The 24,948-nt window shown below is 38.6% G+C and overlaps 1 protein-coding gene across 5 annotated transcripts in view; it reads left to right on the forward strand.

Annotated features, from left to right (window-relative positions):
• The window catches only part of tnikb (TRAF2 and NCK interacting kinase b), a 71,636-nt gene that overhangs the window by 37,181 nt on the left and 9,507 nt on the right, over positions 1-24,948 (forward strand). The window contains exons 15-28 of one of the 5 annotated variants that reach the window (XM_030123370.1): positions 367-561; positions 2,694-2,981; positions 6,997-7,161; positions 8,667-8,906; positions 11,344-11,450; positions 12,696-12,811; positions 13,780-13,871; positions 13,997-14,020; positions 17,548-17,729; positions 17,835-17,949; positions 18,759-18,905; positions 22,746-22,854; positions 23,306-23,482; positions 24,513-24,656. In XM_030123370.1, coding sequence (XP_029979230.1) covers positions 367-561; positions 2,694-2,981; positions 6,997-7,161; positions 8,667-8,906; positions 11,344-11,450; positions 12,696-12,811; positions 13,780-13,871; positions 13,997-14,020; positions 17,548-17,729; positions 17,835-17,949; positions 18,759-18,905; positions 22,746-22,854; positions 23,306-23,482; positions 24,513-24,656 — 2,101 coding nt within the window. The remainder of the gene's footprint in view (positions 1-366; positions 562-2,693; positions 2,982-6,996; positions 7,162-8,666; positions 8,907-11,343; positions 11,451-12,695; positions 12,812-13,779; positions 13,872-13,996; positions 14,021-17,547; positions 17,730-17,834; positions 17,950-18,758; positions 18,906-22,745; positions 22,855-23,305; positions 23,483-24,512; positions 24,657-24,948) is intronic. The other 4 variants (XM_030123371.1, XM_030123367.1, XM_030123369.1 and 1 more) reach the window with 4 other exon arrangements.

Consider the following 24,948-nt stretch of genomic DNA (forward strand, 5'->3'; position numbering starts at 1 on the left):
AAAAACACAACGTACAATGTGTCACAAACACATTCAACCTTCAGGGGTTTGTGTGATTTCCTGTTGTAGTTCATCCTGAAGGTGTTGGACGGCGTTGAAATCAGTCAGACACTGTGTCTTTATGGACCGTTCACTGTCTGTCGCAGCTAATAACAGAATCCTTTGGTCCATTTTATAATAAAGCCAATAATGTAATAAGTTCTTATGTTATTGTCCAAACATTAAAAAACACCCTGTATGTAATCACTGCAGCCGATGGTGATCACCATCACTGATCTCACTGAACTACAGATTGTTGTCATCTGCGTTTTGTTGCCGCTGTGTCGTTGTTGACCAGTTGTCGCTGTGCGTTGTGTTCTGGTTCAGGAGTACAAGAGGAAGCAGATCGAGGAGCAGCGTCAGGCCGAGCGTCTGCAGCGGCAGCTTCAGCAGGAGCGAGCGTACCTGGTGTCTCTGCAGCAGCAGCAGGAGGCGCCGCGACCGCCGCCCGACAAGAAGCAGCTGTACCACTACAAGGACCAGGCCCCGGGCAGCAACGACAAGCCCGCCTGGGCCAAGGAGGTAGCACCGCCGCACAAGCACGCACGACACCACACGGTTTAACAGAGGTAACGACACAACACATGACACACAACACTACACCGTTTAACAGAGGTAACGACACAACACACAACACCACACGGGTTTAACAGAGGTAACGACACAACACACAACAACACATGGTTTAACAAAAAGGTAATGACACACAACACATGACAAACAACACAACACCACACAGTTTAACAGAGGTAACAACACGAAACACAACACAACACCACACAGTTTAACAGAGGTAACAACACGAAACACAACACAACACCACACAGTTTAACAGAGGTAACAACACGAAACACAACACAATAACACATGGTTTAACAGCTAGGTAACAACATGACACACAACATGGTATTATGCAGAGGTAATGCCGCTGTGTGCAACACAACACAGTTCCACACAGACACACAACACAGACATGAGCGTTAATCTTCACTCTGTCATGTTTAGTCCCTTTATCTTTAAAAACCATTAACAATAAAAGATTTTCATCCAGTTTCAACTCATAACTAGTAAAATCATTCTATACAGACTGGTTTTCCATCATCATCATGTGGAGACACTGACGACTGACAGGTTACTAATGGAATATCAACAAAATAATAATAATTTGGTATAAATCATTTGAAATAATCGCAGGTATAATCCGTTTAATTCTCAGATGTAGATAGTCAGAGCTGTGTTAAGTCCAGTCTCAGCATTTGTATCATAAATAATATTCAGATGTTTATTCCAAACAAAAGCATCAAAGTGTTGGATTAATTCCAAAGAATATGACTAAAAAACAGGAATAAAATCAGTATAAATGTGTGTAAATATTAACTTGAAGTGAGGTGGAGAAAAAAAAAGAGTTTAAAGAAACTAAGACAAGATTCTATTCTTTTCTAATGTTTTATTATTTTATTTTATGTTAATTATTATTTGTTAAATTGGAACGTCAACTTTTCAGAGATTGTGTTTCAGCCGCAGGAGGAGGAGGAGTTCCGCTGTATTGGTTTGTTTGTTTGTTTTTTGTTTGTTTTTCAGGCATCATCTGTGTGTTTCCTCCCCTGCAGGGTTTCCATTATTTTCCTGGTAAAATTTAACTTCCTTAGACCCAGGAAAGTTAAAAAAAAAAAAAAAAAATTGTTGTTTTTACATTAAATAATTGCCTTGATTGGAAACAGCATGATCCAGCAGTTTTTTCACATACATTTTAAAAAAAAAATTTTTTTATTTTTTTTTAAGGAAAAGCTGTGAAACTCATATCCCCTACGGAGGACAAAAGTGCACTGCTGGGTCTCAGGAGGAAAAGAAAACTGATACTGAAATCTGACCATATATTCATTATTCTGTGTTGGATTGTGCACAGAAATAGTAAATGTTTTAGTTTTTTTTTTCATTTTGTAAAACTTAACCCATAAAGACCCAGTGCTACTTTTACGTCGGTTCCTAAATGACTTTCTCTCTCTACTTAACCTTTCTTAAATGATTTATTACATTATTGTCTTCTGTATCCATATTGAATTCACTGATCATGTAGATGTTCATTAAAGCTCAGATTAAAAAATTGAGGATTATTATATGAAAAACAGAAAACTGAAGAAAGAGTGACTTTTTGAGCAAAAATCTCTCATTACTGAATATAAACCCAGTGTGTCCATTCACTGTCAGTTATCAAACTCCATAGGTTTTACTGGTGAATCAGTGTTGTAGAAGATGACGGTGTTTCCACGGTAACTATGGAGCCTCTGAACGTCCAAGTGGGTCATATCGGATGACCGTGAAAAGATGACAAGCTTATTTTACACCAATTATTTACATGTATTGATAGAATTATTGGATCAGCAGGTATTAAACAGTTTAGATCAGTAGATGTTTTTTGGTCGCCGCTGGCTGTTTGGGTCTTCATGGGTTAAAGATGTGATGAGTCAGTTTCAGATTTGTCTTTTCAGGCTGATAAGGTCAAATGTTGCCGTGGAAACCCTGCTGACAAGGAGCGTTGTTGTCTGGATGTTGTAATAACCCGTTTTTTGATTCGTAGGTGCAGTATCTGATCACCGATACCCCGCCCCCTTAATGAGCTCTATGTTTCAGTGTTTGACTCCGCCCCCCCTCAGGTGATGCGTCGTGCTCAGAGCAACTCGCCACGAATCCCCCCGAAGAAGCACCACTCGTTCCGGGAGCCGCGGGAGGTCAACCTGGACCAGCTGCTGCAGCTCCCCGGGTACAAACCCCGCCGCCGCCCCCCCTCCTACCCCGCCCACGTCAGCCCCTCCAGGGACTCGCTCCACGTGCCCCGAATCCGGGTCACCTGCATCCCCGACCCCATTGTGGTCACAGACTCTTCACAGCCGGTACTCCGGAGGCGGAGCCCCGACTCCAGGGGGCGGAGTCCAGGCCGCCGGGTCAGTCGGGGGATGAACACAGGCTTCTGCTCTTCTTCGGTGGTGGCTCCTGCTGGATGACTCACTAACCCCAATTAACCCCATTTTAACATTTTATCTCTTTAATCAGGTGGCGCTGAAATCCCTGTTTTTCTTTTTCTTCCTCTCAAGATTCTCTGCTTGATTTGACTCATTTCCAGTTTTATTCTTAATCAGTCAGAATCAGAATGCTTTATTAACCCCAGGGGGAAATGATTATGTGTTACAGCTGCTCCATTCAAGTATAATAAAAAGTAGCAGGAAAGAAATTATCAATACAACTAAAAAGAAAAATAGAAATAGAAAAAAAAATACTATATATTAAAACACTCTATTAAGACACAATTAGAACAGCAATTTGTCCAAAATGTACTAGACTATATATTATCAATATGATAATTCAAGAAATATATATAAATAAGCGCAAAAATATTGTGGTGTTATCAAAAAGTATGTGGTTATAATGAGGAAACTGTGGCTAACTCTGACTTCAAGCACCTTTATTACCTTCCCATAATAAAATCAGTTCATTTCTGTTTTAAAGGTTCCATGTGTAAGATTTAGGAATAATATATTCATTATTTTCTTTTCGTCAGCTTATACCAGATTTCCTCAAATAGATTAGATTCATACTAGACAAAACTTTATTGATCCCTTGGGGCAGAGTCTCCATGAAATTAAGGGCAATTAGAATAACGAGTCAAGTACAAGCTGGTCTTTAATTAAGGCCTGGTTCAACACGAACAAATAAAGGCTGGATAAAAAAATCAGTTTCCTATCATAGAGTTTGTTTCATTTAATACATCCACAGTACAGGGTGTCCCAAAAAAAACTGACATCATTTGAGATGTTCATATCAGAGTGACTACAGGGTCAGGAAAAATTATACTTAATAGGATTTAGTTTGGACATAAAATGTTTTATTCTACAAATTTCAAATGAAAAATTCTGGGAATGATAATTTTATAATGTTCCAAAGTTATTACAGAGACGTTACACACATCAAATCAGTAGTGGAGTCCTTTTTTCCAACACAAACAGCCTTCCTCTTGAAACTTCTTATGCCACGTCCAAATCTGCTTTCCTTTGGGCACTTGTTTATGAAATTTTCTAACAAATTCACGTTGTGCATTCACATTTGACTGAGTTTAGGCGTATATCAATACACAGAACCCCTTTTCTATTGCAGTAAACAGCATGTCTGTTCCTGAAAGCAGAACAATAAAAATGATTACACTTTTTTGAGCAAAAAGAGCAAACAAATGTAAAACAAATTATTAGGTGATGAAATGATGTAAATTTTTTTGGGACATCCTGTATAATCCAACCATTTCCAGCACTGTATGGCTCCAGATTGCTCATCTCATGGTAATGGTCACTGCAGGTGTGTGTGTTGGAAAATTAAATTTTTGAAAATCGTATATTGTCAAAACCTACAAAAATAAGCCTCCTTATGACAGTTTTTTGAATTAACATGCAGCCCATCAAAGAGGAACAGATTTTTTTCCCTTTTTTTCAGAGTTGCTCATATTTCCCGTCTTCTCTCCTGTTTAACCCTAATCTTGCCGGTGTTTAACCCTGACTGTCGTTTTGCAGTTGCTGTTTGGATCATTTCCTCATGTTTCACTGCAGCACTTTTCCATCTGCTCTGGGATTCTTATAATGATGAGTTAGAAGAATTTAAAAAAAAAAAAAAACCTTCCACAGGCTGCTGTTTTATGGCATGTTGGCATGTAACAAATACTAAAGTCAGACTAATGTCATCTTTTCTTCCACAGGCTTTTTATTATCTTCATTTACTAACTGTAGTTTAACTGAGTTTCTTTTCTCTTCTTTTCTTTTCTATTCTTGTTTTTTCTTTTTTTATGTTTTATTTTTATGCAGTACTAGTCTTAACTTACATAAATATTTTACAATATCACAGTTTAGAGGTAAATATCGTGCATTTTACTATCTTCATTTCAAGTTCTAACATCTTCTTTATCCATTTCTGATTCATTATTATACATTTAATGACCCTAACCTCAACAAGGAATGTAAAATAATCTGAAAAAAATCTCAACCATGTGGAACATTATTTAATCATGATTTAATAAGCTTTTACATGCACAAATGAGGCCGTTAGTGCTCAGGCATTGTCTCAAGTCGTATACATAAATTAGGTTTTCAAAAATTTTTACCCTTTAGGTAAAGATTTAAAAAAATATATATTCTTAAGGCATTTTAAACCCCAGCGATCTAAAAAGTAGAAGCTGAAGTAAAAGAACAGATTCAACATCTTACTGTAGTAGAAGAGAAAAAAGTACGTCCTCCTCCTTTTTTACATCCATTTTGTTTTTGTCTTTTGCATTGTTTTTAACGCCGTTTTGTTTTGTTATGATGTGATTTTCACCGACTGATTGTCTTTTTCAACCTGGTTGTTGTAAAGGCATGCATCAATATAAAGTTATGCAAAAGTAATTAATAATTCAACTGTAAGGCATTGGATTTTAGAGCCTGTTTTGCACATATAAGAAGCAGAAAGTACAGATGTTTGTTAAAACATAAGGAGTAAAAGAAAATGCTCAACTGCAATAGAGATACAATTTTTAAAAAAAATTGTACTCAGATATTTTTCATCCAGCAACAGATTCCAACCTGGAAATGTAAAAGTAAAATAAATAACTATCAATGTGTGAAAAGACTAAAATATAATGATGATAATAATAATAATAATAATAATAATAATAATAAGACGAAGAAGAAGAAGAAGAAGAAGGTAAAAATGTGTCCAGAATTACCCCATGTCTTGATAAAGATGGGTTTTTCGTTGCTTTAGTCACTGATCTGAACATTTTCCTGAATCCTTCCAACTTTGGACAATATCGCAAACATCAACGATCATTCACCACAGATTATGCTTTAATGTAGATAGATGTGAAGTGAAGTTTTCTTCAGGATGTGTGGCTGCAGAAAATGCAGGTCAAAGCATTAATTTGAGGCCGAGGTTCAGATCTAAGAGAAACTACTGGACTAATGTAGGGCAACTGTAGCTTTATCAGTTGACCTCCCTCTGGACACATGATGTTTCCACCACATGAAGCTGAAAACGGAAACAAACAACAGCCTCGGGTGAATCCCTTAGATCCACAAAGAAACGAAACCCCGTCTGAAGAACCACAAAGGTTCATGATGTAAAAGCAGACATTTAGGAACGGAATCATCAATGAGAAATAAAAGTTCCAAAAGATGCAACGAGGTAAAAAAGTACTAAAAGACAAGGGATGAAAAAGTAGCAAACGACACAACAAGATGAAAAAGTTGCAGAAATGCTAGATGAAGAAATAGCAAAAGACACAATGAAATGAAAAAGTTGCAAAAGACACAATGACATGAAAAAGTTGCAAAAGACGCAGTGCGGTGAAAAAGTTGCAGAAGACAAAAAGTTGCAAAAGACACAATGAGATGAAAAAGTTCCAAAAGATGCAACAAGATGAAAAAGTTGCAAAAGATGCAACAAGATGACAAAGTTGCAGAAGACACAAGACAAATAGTAGCAAAAGATACAACGAAACAAAAAAGTTGTAAAAGACACTCTGAGATTAAAATGCTGTAAGAAAATCGTTGACTGAAACAAACATGTTCCGTCACATTGTCCTCAGTTTCTTGCGTTTCTTCCAGTTTGTTTTTTTGCGTATCTTTAGAGTGAATTTAATGCGACCTCAGAAAAACCAACGTGTTTTCAGCCAAATGACGATGCATTCCATCGTGAATCCAACAGGGTTTTAAAGAGATAATTTAATTAAAGGAGGAGGATTGGACACCTGATCAGTTCATCACAGACACTGAAGATCAACACATTTGTAGGTTTTTCACTGGAAACGAAGGAGATGAAACACTGTAGGAGATAAAAGGTCCAGCGTTTACCTCTGAGATTCAGGTGTGAAATTGATCCCAAGCCCAGACGGCGGCGTAGCTCTGGCGTAACCTGAGTGATGGTGTGATGTTTGTGCGTCAGGTGGACGAGCGTTATAAGATGAACAGACAGAGTTCTCCTGCGTTGCAGCATAAAGTGTCCAACCGGATCTCGGACCCGTCGCTGCCGCCCCGATCCGAGTCCTTCAGCAGCGGAGGCATCCAGCAGGCCCGGACCCCGCCCATGCACCGCTCCGTCGAACCCCAGGTGGGTGTCCACCGCCGCCGCCCACGTACCTCCATCCGTCTGTAACTAGACTCAGAAACACAAGAGTCTCAATCACAAACTGAGTGTTCAAGGTGTTAGTGAATCTGAAAACCAGGATTAGAGCCACACTAGAGCTAAAAAACAACCGACATTTCACAGAAACATCAAGAATTCAATAATAAAGTTGTCAAATATCAAGAGGCAAATATAAGACTGGAACCACAGGATTTCAGGAAAAGAAGTTGTAATAAAATGAGGAAAAATGTGTTTTTTGATGAAATTTGAAGAAAACTCTGCTCCTTTTCACCCTGTTCTTCCCCTTCTTCATGTTATTATTATTACTATTATTATTATTCTGATTATTAGTCTATTTTTTAAATTGAGTACTTTTTTTTTTTTGGGTAAATGTGCTGTTTTCTGTTTTGCGAGTGAGACAAAAAACTTGCAAACGATGCAACAACATGCAATGAACATGAAACAAAGCATATAATTTGCAACAAAAAGAAAAAAATGTAAAAATTTGTTTCAACATACACAATTAAATGAAAAAGTTGTAAAAGACACAGTGAGATGAAAATGTTTCTCTAAGTGTCTGATTGTTTGTCCTCTGTGTGGCTCTAATCCTCACTATCATCACCTGGTGAATGTTGTGGGGTTTTTTTGTTTTTTTGTTTCTTTTTTTACCTAAACTCCATCAACTGATGCAGAAAAGGCAGAGTTTGGAGTCTGAATGTTTAACATGTAACATTCAGGTGAATCCGACGTATGAGTGTTTGATGTGTAATGTTCAGGTAAATCCGACGTCAGAGTGTTTGGTGTGTAGTGTTCGGGTGAATCCAATGTCTGAGTGATGTTTGTGATGTGGACAACACTGTGTTTTACCTGACTGCTGTGAACGCACCCTGAGGCATGTCTTCTTACCTTCCTCTCCTCTTTTCACCTCCTGCATCGTGTCCTCCTCCTGCTCCTCCTCCTCTGAACCCGGTCCTGGTTCTGGTCCCGGTCTGCTCCTGCTGGGCCTGCCTGTTTCCTGCTGGCTGTGTGTCTGTTGTGCGTCTGTTGTGTGTCTGTGTGTGTGTTGTGTGTCTGTTTTGGGCCTGTTGTGTATCTGTGCGTCTGTTGTGCATCTGTCGTGTGTCTGTTGTGCGTCTGTTGTGCGTCTGTTATGCATCTGTTGTGTGTCTGTTGTGTGTCTGTTGTGCATCTGTTGTGCCTCTGTGTGTCTGTTGTGTGTCTCTTGTGTGTCTGTGTCTCTTGTGTGTCTGTTGTCTGTCTGTTGTGTGTCTCTTGTGCGTCTGTTGTGTGTCTGTTGTGCGTCTGTTGTGTGTGTGTGTGTCTGTCTGTTGTGTGTCTCTTGTGTGTCTGTTGTGTGTCTGTGTATCTCTTGTGTGTCTGTGTCTCTTGTGGGTCTGTTGTGTGTCTGTGTGTCTGTTGTCCATCTGTTGTGTGTCTCTTGTGCATCTGTTGTGCGTCTGTGCGTCTGTTGTGCGTCTGTGTGAGTCCAGATGGCCCACCTGGTGCAGGTGAAGAGTCACGGCCTGTCGGGCTCTCAGTCCCTGTACGACCCCCACGGCGTGTCCTCCTCCTCGGCGTCGCCCTCCCCCTCCCGGCCTCCCATGCCCCGACAGAACTCAGACCCCACCTCCGACACCCCTCCTCCCCCGCCCCTGTCCCGCCTGGCGCCCCCCCTCGACAAGCTGGACCGCGGCTCGTGGCTGCGGCAGGATGACGACCTGCCGCCCAAGGTTCAGTGCATGAACACCAGTGTGTCGCTGTGTTTGGTTCTGAGCTTCTCTGCATCCTTTACTCTGTCACGTCTCCATTAGTTTGACTTTACTCTGAGTGCAAGCGTTTTATTATTTCTAGTGTGTCAGCATCATGTGTTTTATCGCATCATGTCTTCACCTGATCTTATGACTAATGCGTTGGTGTTTGTGTTGTGTTTAGAGGTCAGTTGGACCAAAAGGTTAAAGGTGAACTCACTTTATTATCCTTGTAGGGAAATTCAGTCCCTCCATTTTATCCATTTGACATATAGGACCTAGCATTAGTTTTAGCATTAGCTTTAGCGTTTCCACGTCACCCCTGGCTCATGGAGATCTTTGAGGTTGAAATCCAATCCCTGCATTTTTACCCATCATGAGACATAGAGCACCTAGTGTTAGCATTAGCATGTTGCATCTAGATCATGGAGATCAGTCCATTTATTTTACCCATCCTAATACATATAGCACCTAGCATTAGCTTTAGCATTAATGTTAGCACATAGCACCTAGATCAGATAGTTTTCCAAGTTTGAAATTCAGTCCCTGCATGTTCCCCATCCTAATGCATATAGCATTAGCATTAGCATTAGCCAGTAGCACCTAGATCATGTCGATGTTTAAGGTAGAATCACAGTCTTCTCCCCTGTTATTAGATGTAGATGTTGTTTTCATGTGGTAGTTCTGGGGTTAAATTAATGCACCCTATTGTCACCATTTACATGTGAAGTTCATTCAGCTTTTTCCATCCATAATTTTCCTTCATTTGTGTAACGTTCTCAAATTTATCCAAAATCCAAACCATCTAAAAAGTGTTTTCACTGTACATGAACCTTCAAAAGACCAGCTCATTGGTCTGGAGGTTTCACACCTAAACGCTCTTTAAATCGCACACATTGATTATTGCATCATTGATAACTCCAACTATACCAGTATTTGAGGTAAACACTAGTCCACGTAATTCAATAAACTGTGGCCTCATTTGGACTTAAATCAGACCAACAGATCACAGACTGACAGTAATTCTACAACAATTAGCAGAAAAATAACACATTACACAAACCCTGCAGGTTAAAGTGACCAAAACCAAACATTTTAAAACTAAAAAGACGCTAAAGAATAACTTTAGACCATGGGTGTCAAACTCATTTTAGAAAAAGGGGTAACATTCAACCCAATACGACCTTGAGTAAAATAATAGCACAATACCATATGAATAATGTCAACACCAAGATTTTCTCTGTTTTTTATTGTGAAAAAAGTAAAATTACATGATGAAAATGTGAATAACTTGAACAACCACATACAACCTAAACAAGTGCAATTATAACTATGTTATACCTAATATTAAATGTTTGTAGATCCACTGTGATCCGTATGTTGTAATGCAAATGTGTAAATGATAAACTGACGCAGAATATTGTTAAATCGCACTTCTTTTTTCTAAAGAAATTTCAGGTTGTTTGTGGTTGTTTCATGTTATTCACATTTTATAAGGATAGTTTGTAGATGTAAACATATTTACAGTGTAATTTTATGTTTTTCTAAAACAGAGACTAGTTTGGACTTCTCATTATTTATTATGATATTATTTTACTGGTCATATTGGGCTGAATGTGGAACCTGAACTAAACTGATGGCTTTGGCAACTGTTAGTCCATTTTAACCTGAAGGAGTTTTTGTAACGTCATGTTTCTGATCTTTGTCCAAAACACAACTTTAGACATTAACCCTTTAAGTGCCAAATTTATAATATTGCAACAAGCAACATAACAGTACTCTGCTACTTGGCTAAAAAGATACTAAAACGTACTATGTTTGACTTAAAAATGTTTAAAAAAAAAAAAAAAAAAGTATATGCAAATACTTTCAGATTCCAGTTTTACTAAAAATTACACAATCCAATATGGCCACCAGCAAATGACATATGCAAATTAGATGAAATAATTTATTTTCATCATAAACTGTGGGTAATATCCAATATTTTTGTCATTTACATTATGCCTTTACCTCTGACCATTTCCAAGCCACAGCTTTTTGAAATCTTGATAACAAAATTTACTATTTGGAAAAAGAAAAAAAAAAAAAAAAACTCCGGCGCCTAAAGGGTTAATGTGAGAAGACAACATAAAATGTTGGTGAGATACAAGAGTGGCTTCATTTCCAGGATCTTCAGGATGTTGAAGTGATACTGAGGAAAAAGTTGTAAAAACAAGCCTCAATCTTCCAAAAACTTAAAGGAAGAGACAAAACCATGGTTGGTGATTCTACCTCATATTAAACTGTAACTGACTTCAACCACAGACGAACAGCAGAACGTCCATGTGATGTTTTCCATCTGACTGCAGGTGTAATCATGTCAAACCTCCTCAGACGTGAGCGTTTCAGTTTCTGACGTGGTGTTTCTTTGTTTCCTCAGGTTCCTCAGAGGACCACCTCCATCTCTCCGGCTCTAGTCCGGAAGAACTCCCCTGGAAACGGGCCCGGTCTCGGACCTCGGGCCGGAGCTCACCTCATACGGGCCAGGTACCTGCACTGACCAGGGTGCTTCACAGGGTTTAACGTCTGGACACAGATTTACAAAAAATACACAATGTGTCGCCATTTAAATCCAAAGTTTTATTGCAGTTTTGTGAGTTTTTCATCCACACACGTGCGTCAACATATGAATGTATACAAGCATCTTTCCATTAATAGTTTTTTTATGTTGATTTTGTTCTTCAGTTTAATTTATTTTTTTGTCTTGTCTATTTTCTTGCATCTTTAACCCTTAAAGACCCAGAACTGTTTTTGCGGTGACTTCTAGATGAATTTTTCTCTACATTTAACCTTTCATAAGTGATTTATCACCATTTACTATAATATTATTTTCTATATTTTACATTTTTCAGTGTAAATCTTGTATTTTCTTTCATTTAATTCACTGATTATGTAAAGGTTCATAAAAACTCAGAGTAAATTCAAAGGTTATTTTATCAAAACAAAGAAAACTGAAGAAAAGGTGACTTTGAATAAAATCAATCATTAATTGAACATAAACCAAGTGTCTCCATCCACTATCATTTATCAAACTACATGAGTTTTGTTCTTTATTCAGTATTTTACATTAAATTTGTGTTAATAGACATGTATTGTAAGTCAAGTCTCAAGTCATAAAAACTGTAAAAACTGTGACTGTAGATGCAGAACTGTTTCTGTGGTGTTCGCCAAATTAATGTTTCTCTACATTTATCACCATTTATTCTAATATTATTCTCTTCATTTTGCATTTTTCAAAGAAAATCTGATATATTCTTGTTTTATGGTCATTTCATGTTCAGTTAATTAAGTATTCTATGAAAATGTCACTTTTTATCTAGTTTTGTCTGTTTCAATATTGTAGTCTTTGAATCTAGTCTGAGCTTTAACGAACGTCTACATAATCAGTGAATTAAATATAAGAAAATTCCCAATTTGAAGTGAAATATGTGTACTATGGAGGAGCATATTATAATAAATGGTGAAAAATGACTTATCAAAGGTTAAATGTAGAGAGAAAATCATTTGGATGTTGACACAGGAATAAGTGTAGGTCTTTAAGGGTTGAGATAATTACACTATTTATTGGATAAATCATCTCATTACTGTGTTATATTAAATATATAATTATATATAATCATTTTAATCATCTCATCAGTTGTTTCTCAGAGCTGCTCATTTTCCTTCTGTAGTTCAGGCTTTCGACTGTTTTCCGACACATACCTGACAGGGCTTGTGTTTGTGTCACCGTAGCAACCCCGACCTGAGGAGGACTGACGTTTCCATGGAGACGCCCCTGAAGAGGACGAGCAGCGGCAGCTCCTCCAGCTCCAGTACGCCGAGCTCCCAGGGCGGATCCAACGAACGGGGTGAGCGCTCATTTAACACGCCCGCCATGACCTTCTGACCTCAACAAACTGGACAAAACATCATCCATTACAAGAGTATAGTCACGTCCTGTTCCTGTTACCCATAATGCATCACTGTCTTCTCTAAAAAGAATCCATTATTGGTGTTTTTTTCTTTTTTTTTTTTAAGAAAAGCTCCAAGTAATCATTTTATTTATTTATTTAAGTAAGTGTGTGTGTGTGTGTATGTGTGTGTGTGTGTGTGTGTGTGTGTGTGTGTGTGTGTGTGTGTGTGTGTGCGCATGCATGTATGTACAGTATGTGCGTGTACGTATATAAATATTTTGTGATTCCATCTCCTTCAATTTGATCTTTTTCTATTAAAATGAATATTGTGACCAGAACAAGACATTAGATGATATTGTTTAAACCATTTTACAGACTGAAGAACTAATAGATGATAATGAGGATAAGTTTATCTTTGTGTGTGAAATGAAGATGTAAAAACACATCATTATGTCATATTATGTGTTATTACAGAACACACATATTCTGTAATAATAAGCAGCTTTAATGCAGTGTGTTAAATGTAGATTTCACTGATTATAACAAAATGCCAGACTGTCACCTCGACTATTATGATTTTAATATGATGAATGTTTCTAATTGCCATTAAGTTTCTGTTTCCAAGATGACTTTATCAATCAATCAAATTCAATCAAATTTATTTATATTTGCCAAATCGTAACAGAAGTTATCTCATGACACTTTACATATAGAACTGGTTGAAACCAGACTCAAGCTTAATGGACAGTTTGGATAAAAAGAACTTTTTACATCAAATCCCTGAATTTCGTTGAATTTAATCGATAAATATGAGAAATTTGATTATGTAACATGAACTCTCTGAGCTTAATTGATTTTTACGGATCGTGTCGAGGTGTTTTTTGTACACGTTGACGGTACAAATGATGTGTTTGCGTTTTCAGGTAATTCAGCCATTAAAACAGAGGCCTCGACTCTTCCATCCCACGACACCAAAGACGATGGCCGAGAGGTGACGCGACCCAGCAGACCCGCAGTGAGTCCAGCCCGACACACAAATGCACCATCACAGACCCTCAAACGCACCGTGATACATTCAGGGTTAACTAACAGCTCACTCTCTCCTCTCTGCTCATCCTCCATCTGTCCATCGTCCTTCAGAGCTATAAGAAAGCCGTGGACGAGGTTAGTGGCTTTTCTCTGTGTCAGCCTTGACCGACCCCCCCGACCCCACCCACCCTCACAACCCCCTGACCCGGTCCGACTGCTACCCTCGAGTCTTGTTAGGTCTTTGAACGCCACATGAACCGCATTTATATGCATCAAATGTTCCTGTATTAGCACTTATCTTGAAAAACGGGCGGCAACGGGAATCACTGCAGCAGGAAAATCCTATTTTCCAGGATATTATGTGTTTTTGAGGATTTGATGGATTAGAACAAGACGAAAAAGAGGAAATAAGACCTGACAGTGGTTGATTTCGAGAGACAAAAAATCTCATCATTTACACAGTTTACAAGACATTTTTACATGTCAAGAAAGTGTATATACTAATGTCAGATCATGAATTTCTCACCTGGTTCTTCTTCAGTGGGGCTCTGCCTGATTTAATCCAAATTTTAATATCAATATGATTCCATCAGTATGACACAAAACCGTTTACATGACCATAAAAATCTCATAACTATTAGTGATTCAATAATTGTAATAATCAGATCTGATGCGTTTACGTACACTTCAGAAATACGATAATCAATAAACCCTGGTTTAGATTTTTCAGCCCATTGTTGGATTTCTTTCGGAGTACAAACGTATGAAGTGATGATAGAAACAAACTTCCTGTTATTGTTTCAACTCATGGTGTTTGGTGTTATTCATTTTTCTGTGACTTTATTCAATTCATGTGTAGTTTTGTTCATTTTTTTCATTATTTTATTAATTTTTTTGTTTGGTTTTATTCAGTTTTTCCAGTATTGTACAAATTTTTTGTTTAGATTTGTTCATTTTTTCTTTTCATTATTTTTCTCATTTTTAGTTTTGGTTTGTTCATTTTTTCATTATTTGTCTAATTTTTTGTTGGGTTTGTTCATTTTTTCTTTTCATTATTTGTCTCATTTTTTGTTTGGGTTTGTTCATTTTTTGCATTATCTTTATTACTATGTTCATTTTTAATGATTTTATTCAACTTTTGTTTGGTTTTGTTTTGAGTCTTGTAACATTTAATCAAACTTCCTGTTATAGTCTACTCACATTTTACTACATCACTTCAGTTTGGTATAATTTTTTTTTTTTTTTTGCACGTGAAGATGTAAAAGAACTAAATAAATCTGGTTAACAGGTATACATGCATGAAGACATCAGTATTAGAGACAAAACCAGATGTGTTAATCTGATTTCTCATAATCAGATTATACTGTTTACATGATCAATAATAATCTGGTACCTCCAGAAACTGGATAATGATCAGAGTGTTAGTGTGGATGTAAACGGGCTCACTGTCTGAAATTCTACTTGTAACCATGATGCTGATGAAAAACCTTACAGTCGTGGATGCTAACGTGTCTAAATTTTGCATCAACGTGCTTGTATTTTGCGAAACGTTTGACGAGTCCTTCCTGATCCACGTTCCTCCGCCTCTGATCGTGTCATCATGTCGGATGCTGGTGCTGATGGTGATGGTTATCATCAGGACTCATGTTTCATTTCCTCTTCGATCACACTCATTCTCTCTGTTTCCTCTCTTCTCTCTCGTCAGGAGGAGTTGGTAAGATAACCCCCCACACACACACACACACACACACACACACACACACCACCAACACCACCTCCTCCCTCACTTCTGTCTCTTAACCTCCCTGATGACCGTCTAAAGGCACGAGTACCCGCCCCTTGACCTCTGACCCTGGTTCACTAAGCATGGCGGTTTGTAGTTTGACTCCTCTCCTGCACTGTCCCACTGCTCGCTGCCCTAGATGTTAACGCTGAACCGTAAAACCACCGTCCACGTCCCTGTATCATTAAACAGGTGATGTTTAATATTGATCTGAAACCAAATGAAATGTCTGTCTGATGCCTCCTGCATCGTTTCATCCAACAGACGCTTTGACCACACCTTTACACAGAGTCTTGTGCGTTAATTTACATATTTATTCCAACAGAAAAATCAAGAAATTAATTCATTAGGACCAAACACAGACTCTTAAGAGCATCCTGAAAAATTGCAAATTGATTCCATGGGCGGGATTGGAATCATTGCTGGGCCAGTTTTGGCCCATGGGTCAAAGGTTTGACACCCCTGTGCTACAACATTTATTCATTTATTTATTTATTTATTTATTTATTTACTGCAAATGGTGTACATTATAAATGTGCTAAATCATCAGCAAACAGCAGCAGAACATCAATAAAAGCATCGTTTATCATTCACCATGAATCCCTCGTTGCTCTCCACCATATTGAGAAGGTCAAAGGTTCAGGGTTGGTACGGGTGCTTGAAATCCTTGAAAAGGCTTGAATTTCAATGTTGTGTTTTCAAGGTCTGGAAAGTGCTTGAATTTTAGTTTAAGTGCTTGAAAGTGCTTGCAATTCTAACTCTGTGATGTGATTTATTTATTTATTTTTAATAATAACTCCCAAATCTACTTACAGAGAGGTGGCATTTAGAAAAATTAAATTTTATGTTAAAAAAAAAAAAAATTTGTGGGTGTTCTCAGGTCAACTCCAGGTACATTTTCTTAATTTTTGTCTCGGTGTGAGTGTATCTGAAGTGGCTTTCCTTCTTTTGGATAAAACTTTGTCTTCTCCTTTAATTTCTATACTTTTGGCTATTATGAAACAAAATTTGAGATGTTTATAGCATAGTACAGTGTACATTAGTGTTTCTCAACGGGGGCGGTACAGCCCCCCATGGGCGTTGGGACAACGCTGGGGGGCATTTGGAAGGAGAAAGCTGTCAGTGTTATTTGTCACAATGTATAAGTTTCTAGATCAGAAGAAACTTTGTTCCCTGCACTGCTTGTGCTGCCGCTTTCCTACCAGCATGTTATCTCAAAGGTGAATGTATGTCTCCTGCACTCCCCCCACCCACCCACCCACCCACCCTGGTCTTCCACACTGAGGTCCATCATGTTACTTACTTAGTGCACCGCTCCTCAAACCCCCCCCCAGTAACTTGTTTTGGAGGGAGGGGGGTAGATGTTGGGGTGTGACAAGGAAGATAATGATGAGGTAAGGGAGGTGTTACCTACAGAGCGCTGTAACACCCCCCACCCCGCCAATTTTTGTCAGGGGTAGGGGTGCAGCAGGAGGCTCATGATGGCATAAGGGGGTGTTTGTTCAAAAAAGGTTGAGAACCACTGATGTACATCATTGTGATAAAAAGTGACAAAAATAATCCTGAGTATATGTTTTCCTGTACATATGGATTTGACCTCAGCGCTAAGGGGCTGTGCGCGAAAAGTTTGAAAATGACTTTTAAAAGTGCTTGAATTTGACCTTGATGAACCCTGAGGGGTTTTTTCATCTCGTGGATCAAAATTTTATTCCAGTTCCAGTTTCCAGTGGAAAATCCGACGCAAGGGGGCGTTCATCACTAGTACTTACCATAATTCCCATATCACATGAAGGCAGGATAAGACGGTGCCGTTTCCCGTATGTGGTTAACCCTTTATCAGCCGCAGACTGTGACATGTTGTGGGCGTTTTGTCCTCCAGGACCTGACGGCTCTGGCCAAGGAGCTCCGAGAGCTGAGGCAGGGGGAGGAGACCAGCCGGCCGCCCGTCAAAGTCACCGACTACTCCTCATCCAGCGAGGAGTCGCACAGCAGCGAGGACGAGGAGGGAGAGGGTGGGGCCAACGACGGCACCGTGGCCGTCAGCGACATCCCTCGGATCATGTCAGTGTGAAGAGCAGATTCCAGTCGACATCACTCACATTAAGATTCATGTGTGTAATCATAGAAATAATAATAATAACGTTATCGCCGTCGGTTGTGTTTCAGGCCGGCTGCAAGTCAAAGCACCAACGAGTCCTTCGGGGTCATGGGAGGTCACAACGACGCCAACGCCGACTCATACGCAAACAGCTCACAGGACAGCACGCTGATGATGCGCGAGGTAAGTCCCCTTTGACCTTTGACCTCTGGGTTCGACCTCTCCACCTCGTTTCCTGTTTGTGTTTCTTTTATCAGTGTAAAATCTCACAGTAATGTCAGGTTTAGCTTTATTTAATGTCATTTTAGTGCCTTTTCAAGGTTTTGGTGTTTTTTTACTTTTTCAGAATATTTAAGAGTGATTTAACTATTTGAGGGTTATTAAGATTTTTAAGCATTAATTTGTTGATTTTAAGGGCGGTTTCTGAGGCTAATTGTTGTTTTTGATATTTATTTTTATTTTAACTCTAGACTTTTACGACAGGTTTTGATGTAGTTTGGTTGATTTTTAAGTGGTGTTTTTGGTGTTTTATTTTAACTTTAATAAAATGTTTTACTGGAGTTTGATTTGTTTTTTAAAATGTTTTTGGTGATTAGTTTTATTTTAAGTCTTCTTTTGACTTTCATGAAGTATGATGGATTTTAAGTGTCATTTTTGGAGTTTTTGTAAAGGATTAAGTGTTCAGTGATTTGTTGTTTCACCTCTTAATATACACTGAGAAATTGAAAAAAAAAATTGTATAAAAATGGATTAATAAACCAATTAATTAAGTATTTATTTCCTTTTAATTTTGTTTCTATTAAGCGTCACTGCCGTGTGACTGTTTTGCGCATAAAGTACGAAACAGACCTGTTACATGTATGAAGGACTGCCCCCGTCAGCGCTCAGGCCCCATGCTCCTCTTTCTGAACAAACACTAAAACAAACACCTGTCAATCAAACACAGCCTGGCACCTCCCCAGTAGCTCCGCCCCCTCTCTGTCTTTTTCCAGAAACATGGGGAACGGAGGCGGAGCTCTACCGCCAGCAACGGCTTCCCCGGCAACACTAATCTGTTCCCCGGCAACACCAATCTGCCTGACTTGGTGCAGCAAAGCACCTCCCCCCTGGTGTCCCCCAGCGACTCCTCCGGGGCCCAAGTAGGTGGCGAGTGTCAGCCCCAAACCCCGCCCCTCACCCGTTCACCTGTTCACCAGCAGAGGGTGGGAAATGAGCAGCAGCTGCTAAAGCTATAAAACAAAACAAATTCACTTAAACAACAAAAAAAAACAACACTTTGGTAAAACTTTACACCGATCACTGATGGGAGACGTGTTAATAATGTTGATTATTTCATTCCCATGGTTCCTTTCACTGGGTTGGGTATATTATTACAACTTTAATTCAGGTTCCACATTAATATTACATAATGAGAAGTGTTTACGTCCACAAATTATTATTTTTAAAAATGTGAATAACATTAAAAACCTGAAATTACTAAAGAAAAATAAGTGCAATTTTAACAACATTGTGCCTCAGGTTATTATTTACACATAGTGAAGTGCATTAAAGCCTACAGACGTACACACATCACAGTGGATCTACAAATACACAAAACATTTAGGAACAGGCAGATTATTGTTAAAATTGAACTTGCATCTCTAGAGACTGAACTTTCAAAACTCAAGGATTTGATGTAAAAAGTTCTGCATTTTATCATAATTGTTCAATAAAGTCGCCTTGAAAACACTCATTCACTTACTTAGAAACATTCATCATATTAAAAATGCTGCAGTGAAATCTGCGTTAAACACATTGCATTAAAGCTGCCTATTCTAACAGAATATGTGTGTAATTATATAATGGAGTCGATCTTTACTAGATTCTGTTGAAGTATAATATAATGATGTGTTTTTACATCTTGATTTCAGATCTGTTAAACTGTTATCCTCATTATCATCTTTTAATTCATCAGTCAAAAACTGGTGAAAAACAGTCAGTATTTCCTAAAACACAAGACGACGTCCTCTAATGTCTCGTTCTGGTCACATTATTGGTTTTAACAGAAAAAAGATCAAATGTAAGAAGCTGGAATCAGAAAATTTTGACTAGTTTTCTTAAAAACGTCCACAAGTGGATGAATGGATCATTAAAATCATTCAGTTCATTTACATACACATGCAGAAACTATAGATATGATCAGACCCCGGACACACATCTTAACCCTCAGACGTTGGATCATTTCTACACTCTTGAGTCATTCAGGACAAAAATGCCCACTTCTAAAAAAAACTGGTATAAAAAGTTCATAAGTGAATATTTTTTTGGCTTTTTCTGGATTTAAGGACTGTAACCCTTCTTAGACTACCATTATAAGAGGCCGCCTAGATGTCTTCATGTTTTCTTTGCAATAAAAGTGTCAGAAAATGTCTTTTTTGCCAGTTCTTTTAATTGTTTTCAGGAAGAACTGAACTTTCAGTATCTGCCCATTGATTGTTATTATTATAGATAATAAATGCTTAAAACATTGTGCTTTAGTAATAAAAGAAAAAAACGGACTTGAAGTACTTAGCATATTTAGTATCAGAATCAGCTGTAAAAATAAACTTTCAAGTATTTTGCATCTGCTCAAACATGCTTTTTGGTCTTGAATGTTCAGTATCTATATTATGGCTTCATATTTTTTGTTGTTTCCAGGTGTTTTTAGCTTGTGTGGAAGACTCTGAAATAGTTCCTTTCTACTGTAATAGAGTCCCACACTGCTGCTGTAAAGTATTACATAGTGTCGGATCTCAGCTTTTCGATGCCATTTGAATTTTGTGGATTTGGGTGGATTTAAATGCTTCAGGAGTTACTGTAATTTGAATGCTGTAAAGTACAAAATGCAGCACCGGAGAGATCGCAGTTATTAAAGGGTTCACATCCTCCAGTTCTGTCCTGAATGAGTCTAGAGGGAAGTTAATTTTTTCAGTGTTCTGATGATCTGTTAGGAAAATTTAAATCAGTTATAAACTTTGTCCAGAGACAGACTTTGTTATAATAAATATTATAATAATATAATAAATATCATATTCACTAACACAGACTAAATGATGCAGCTGAAGAGGAAACGTTTACCTGAATGGACGAAAATGTCTATATTGATGCGTGAGGGTTAAATTTGGATGTATCGGTGGGAACAGAGGTTCAAACCCACAGAAAACAGAAAACTCCTTGTGGCTGCTGTCCTTTCCCGTCCCGTCCCAGTTCCGTCTTTTCCCCACAGATGGACCGTCGTCTCTGCTCCACTTGTCGGTTCCCGGTCTGAGTTTTCCAGCCTCTGATCCAGATCCTTCATCCCGTCCCTGAGCTCACGTCCAGGCCAGAGGCTGACGAAGTGAAGGAAACACCGACAGTTTAGACCCAGGGGCGTCCACATGAGTTTAGTTCAGGTTCCACTCACAGAACAATAGGATCTGAAGTAAAATAATAACAGAAGAACCCAGAAATAATGGCACCGCTAACCTCTTCTCTATGTTTCACAGTGAAAAAAGGAAAATTACATGATGAAAATGTTTACATCTACAAACTATCCTTTAAAAAATGTGAATAACATGAACAAACTGAAATGGATTAAGAAAAATAAGTGCAATTTTAACAATATTTTGCCTCAGTTTATCATTTACACATGTACATCACAACTCACAGATCTGGCAGAACAGGCAGAATATTGTTAAAATCACACTTCTCTGTGATTAATTCACTGAACATTAGAGTAAATTCAAAGGTTATTGTAGAAAAACGGACTTTTTTCAGCGAAATGTTTTATTAACTGAACATAAACCAAGTGTCTCCATCTACCATCAAACTCCACCGGTTTTACTGGTGAATCAATGTTTACATTTTTTAAAAATCATTTTGTTTGTTATGTATTATCTTATAGATGTTTTTATTTGTTTGTTGTTCATTTTTATTGTAATTTATTAGCTTTTGTTCATTTTGTTGCCCATTTTTTAATTTTTCTCTTCAAATTACTTCAGTTTGTGGATTATTTTGTTCATGTTACGTAATATTTGGTTGATTTTATTATTCATTTTTGTTCATTTTATTCATTACTTTGGCTGTTTTTTAATAATTTTGTTGCTTAATTCTATCCTTTTTTACTTTATTTTTGTTTTGGGTTTTTTTTTTTTTTTTTGCATTTTTTACTTTATTTTTGTACATTTTTGCTTATTTTTTCCACATTAATTATTTTGTAGGGCTTTTTACAAATTTTTTTTCATTTTATTTATTAACACACACACATATATCCACTGATTCTACATGTGGTAGTTTTGATGCTGTTGTGTATTCATGCATGCTGTACTGCATTTGTCCAGCAGTCACCGCCAAAATGTTCTGGCCATAGCAACGTGATTGTAAGGCTGTTGTATTTCAAAATTACTAATATTTCCCAAAATATTGATCCTATTAATTTGCCGTTTTCAGTCGTCTCTTCCTTGACCAAAACTGCATAACTATGTCAAACTGCAGCAGTCAACTTTGTACAGATTTAGTGTGGATCCCTAGACACACACACACACACGCACACACACACACACAGAGGCCACTTGGCTTTTATAATACCCAAACAAGTGTCTCTGTCCACTGTCATTGATCAAACTTCATGGGTTTTGAGCTCATATTGGTCTGTATGTGGAACCTACATCAAAATGATTTTAACCTCCTTTATTATTAATGTCTTCAGTGTAATTTTTTCATTTCGTGGCTGGATTGGGCCCCCTGATGAGCTGGTTTTGGTCCATGGGCCATATGTTTGACACCCCTGGCTTAGAGAAAACCAGGCAAAAATAAAGAAAACCCAATAAATGGAGATGTTTCTCACAAACTGTTTCACTAAACCACGTGTTTCCTTCACTGCGAGCGTCTCCTGATGTGGTTGAACAGTGTTTTCCCTTCAGCGGGTCATGTGACTGAACGGGGTTCCATCATGTGACTGACTGATGTGTGTTTATCGACAGTACGGGATGGGTGGCGGCGGCGGCTCCAAGGCTTCGTTCACGCCGTTCGTGGATCCGAGGGTTTACGGGACGTCTCCGACTGATGACGACGACCAAAACTCAGCCTCAGGTACAGAAACGTAATGAAACCACAACGGAAATCCGGAAAAGAAAAGAGTTTGGACCCAAAATACAATGTAATTTCTCACACATTTTACTGCACATGAAGAAAGACCTTGTTTTTATTTAATGTCTGGGAAATAAATGTAAAATCTAAAAAATCAGGTCCAAACACGACAGTCTCACAAACGTTATATTTTCAATTATATTACTATATTTTGAGTTTATGAACCAGATCATTCCCATCACAGTTAGTTTTGGATGACGTCATTAAATACAAGATGAGACGAGATGTGATCATGAAGAAAGGGAATGATGGTAATAAAATATGAAGAAATTCAAAATACACATATAGACATTTACAGATATTTATATTAATGTTTGGTGGATCGCTGCTACACAGTAAAGTATAACACACATCATTGTACACTCATGTGGGTGTTTTTTGCATGTTTTTTCAGCGCTGTTTGCTGATGAGCTGCTGAAACAGGAGCTGGAGCAGGCGAGGCTCAACGAGGCCAGGAAGATCTCAGTGGTCAACGTCAACCCCACTAACATCCGCCCGCACAGCGACACGCCTGAGATCCGCAAGTACAAGAAGCGCTTCAACTCCGAGATCCTGTGTGCAGCTCTGTGGGGTGAGACGCCCACTTAACACACACTTTACACCCACTTCACACCCACTTTTTACCAGCTTTAGGCCTGCTTTACATCCACTTTAGGCCTGCTTTACACCCACTTTAGGCCTGCTTTACACACACTTTACACCCACTTTAGGCCTGCTTTATGCCCACTTTACATCCACTTTATACCAGCTTTAGACCCACTTAACACACACTTTACACCCACTTTATACCAGCTTTACGCCCACTTTACACCCATTTTAGGCCTGCTTTATGCCCATTTTACACCCACTTTAGGCCTGCTTTATGCCCATTTTACACCCACTTTAGGCCTGCTTTATGCCTGCTTTATGCCCACTTAACACCCACTTTAGGCCTGCTTAATGCCCACTTAACACCCACTTTATACCAGCTTTACACCCATTTTACACCCACTTTAGGCCTGTTTTATGCCCATTTTACACCCACTTTAGGCCTGCTTTATGCCCATTTTACACCCACTTTAGGCCTGCTTTATGCCCATATTACGCCCACTTTAGGCCTGCTTTATGCCCACTTAACACCCACTTTAGGCCTGCTTAATGCCCACTTAACACCCACTTTATACCAGCTTTACACCCATTTTACACCCACTTTAGGCCTGCTTTATGCCCATTTTACACCCACTTTAGGCCTGCTTTATGCCCATTTTACACCCACTTTAGGCCTGCTTTATGCCCATTTTACACCCACTTTAGGCCTGCTTTATGCCCACTTTACACCCACTTTATACCAGCTTTACACCCACTTTACGCCCACCTTATACCCACTTTACACCCACTTCAGGCCTGCTTTACGCCCACCTTACACCCACTTTAGCCCTGCTTTAGGCCCACTTTACACCCACTTTACACCCACTTTAGGCTTGCTTTAGGCCCACTTTACAAACGCTTTATGCCTGCTTTACGCCAGCCTTACAACCATTTCACACTCACTTTACGCCCACTGTGCATGTTGTGACGGCGCGTTGTGCTCATGTGCGGTGGCGTTCCTGTCCTGTCTGCAGGCGTCAACCTTCTGGTGGGGACAGAGAACGGGCTGATGCTGCTGGACCGAAGCGGTCAGGGTAAAGTCTACAACCTGATCAACAGGCGGCGCTTCCAGCAGATGGACGTCCTGGAGGGACTCAACGTCCTGGTCACCATCTCAGGTACAAGAAGGAAACCTCCTGAAACGACCCTGATACGGAGTCCAAACGCCGAGTCAATGAAGAGAAGAAGGAATTTGTTAATGTTGTATTCATCTTGTTGCAGTTTTTGCATTGTTTTTAGTTTTGTTTTGCTTTGCCTGTTTTATGTTCTCATTTTCTTGCGTATTTTGTCATTTTTGTCTTGTATCTTTTTACATAATTTTTTACCTTGTTGCGTCTTTTACATTGTTCTTAATTTTGTTGCATATTTTACAATATTTGTAGCATCTTTTATGTTGTTTTTCATTTTGTT

Source organism: Sphaeramia orbicularis, chromosome 20 (genome assembly GCF_902148855.1).
Source record: "Sphaeramia orbicularis chromosome 20, fSphaOr1.1, whole genome shotgun sequence".
Lineage (NCBI taxonomy): Eukaryota > Metazoa > Chordata > Actinopteri > Kurtiformes > Apogonidae > Sphaeramia > Sphaeramia orbicularis.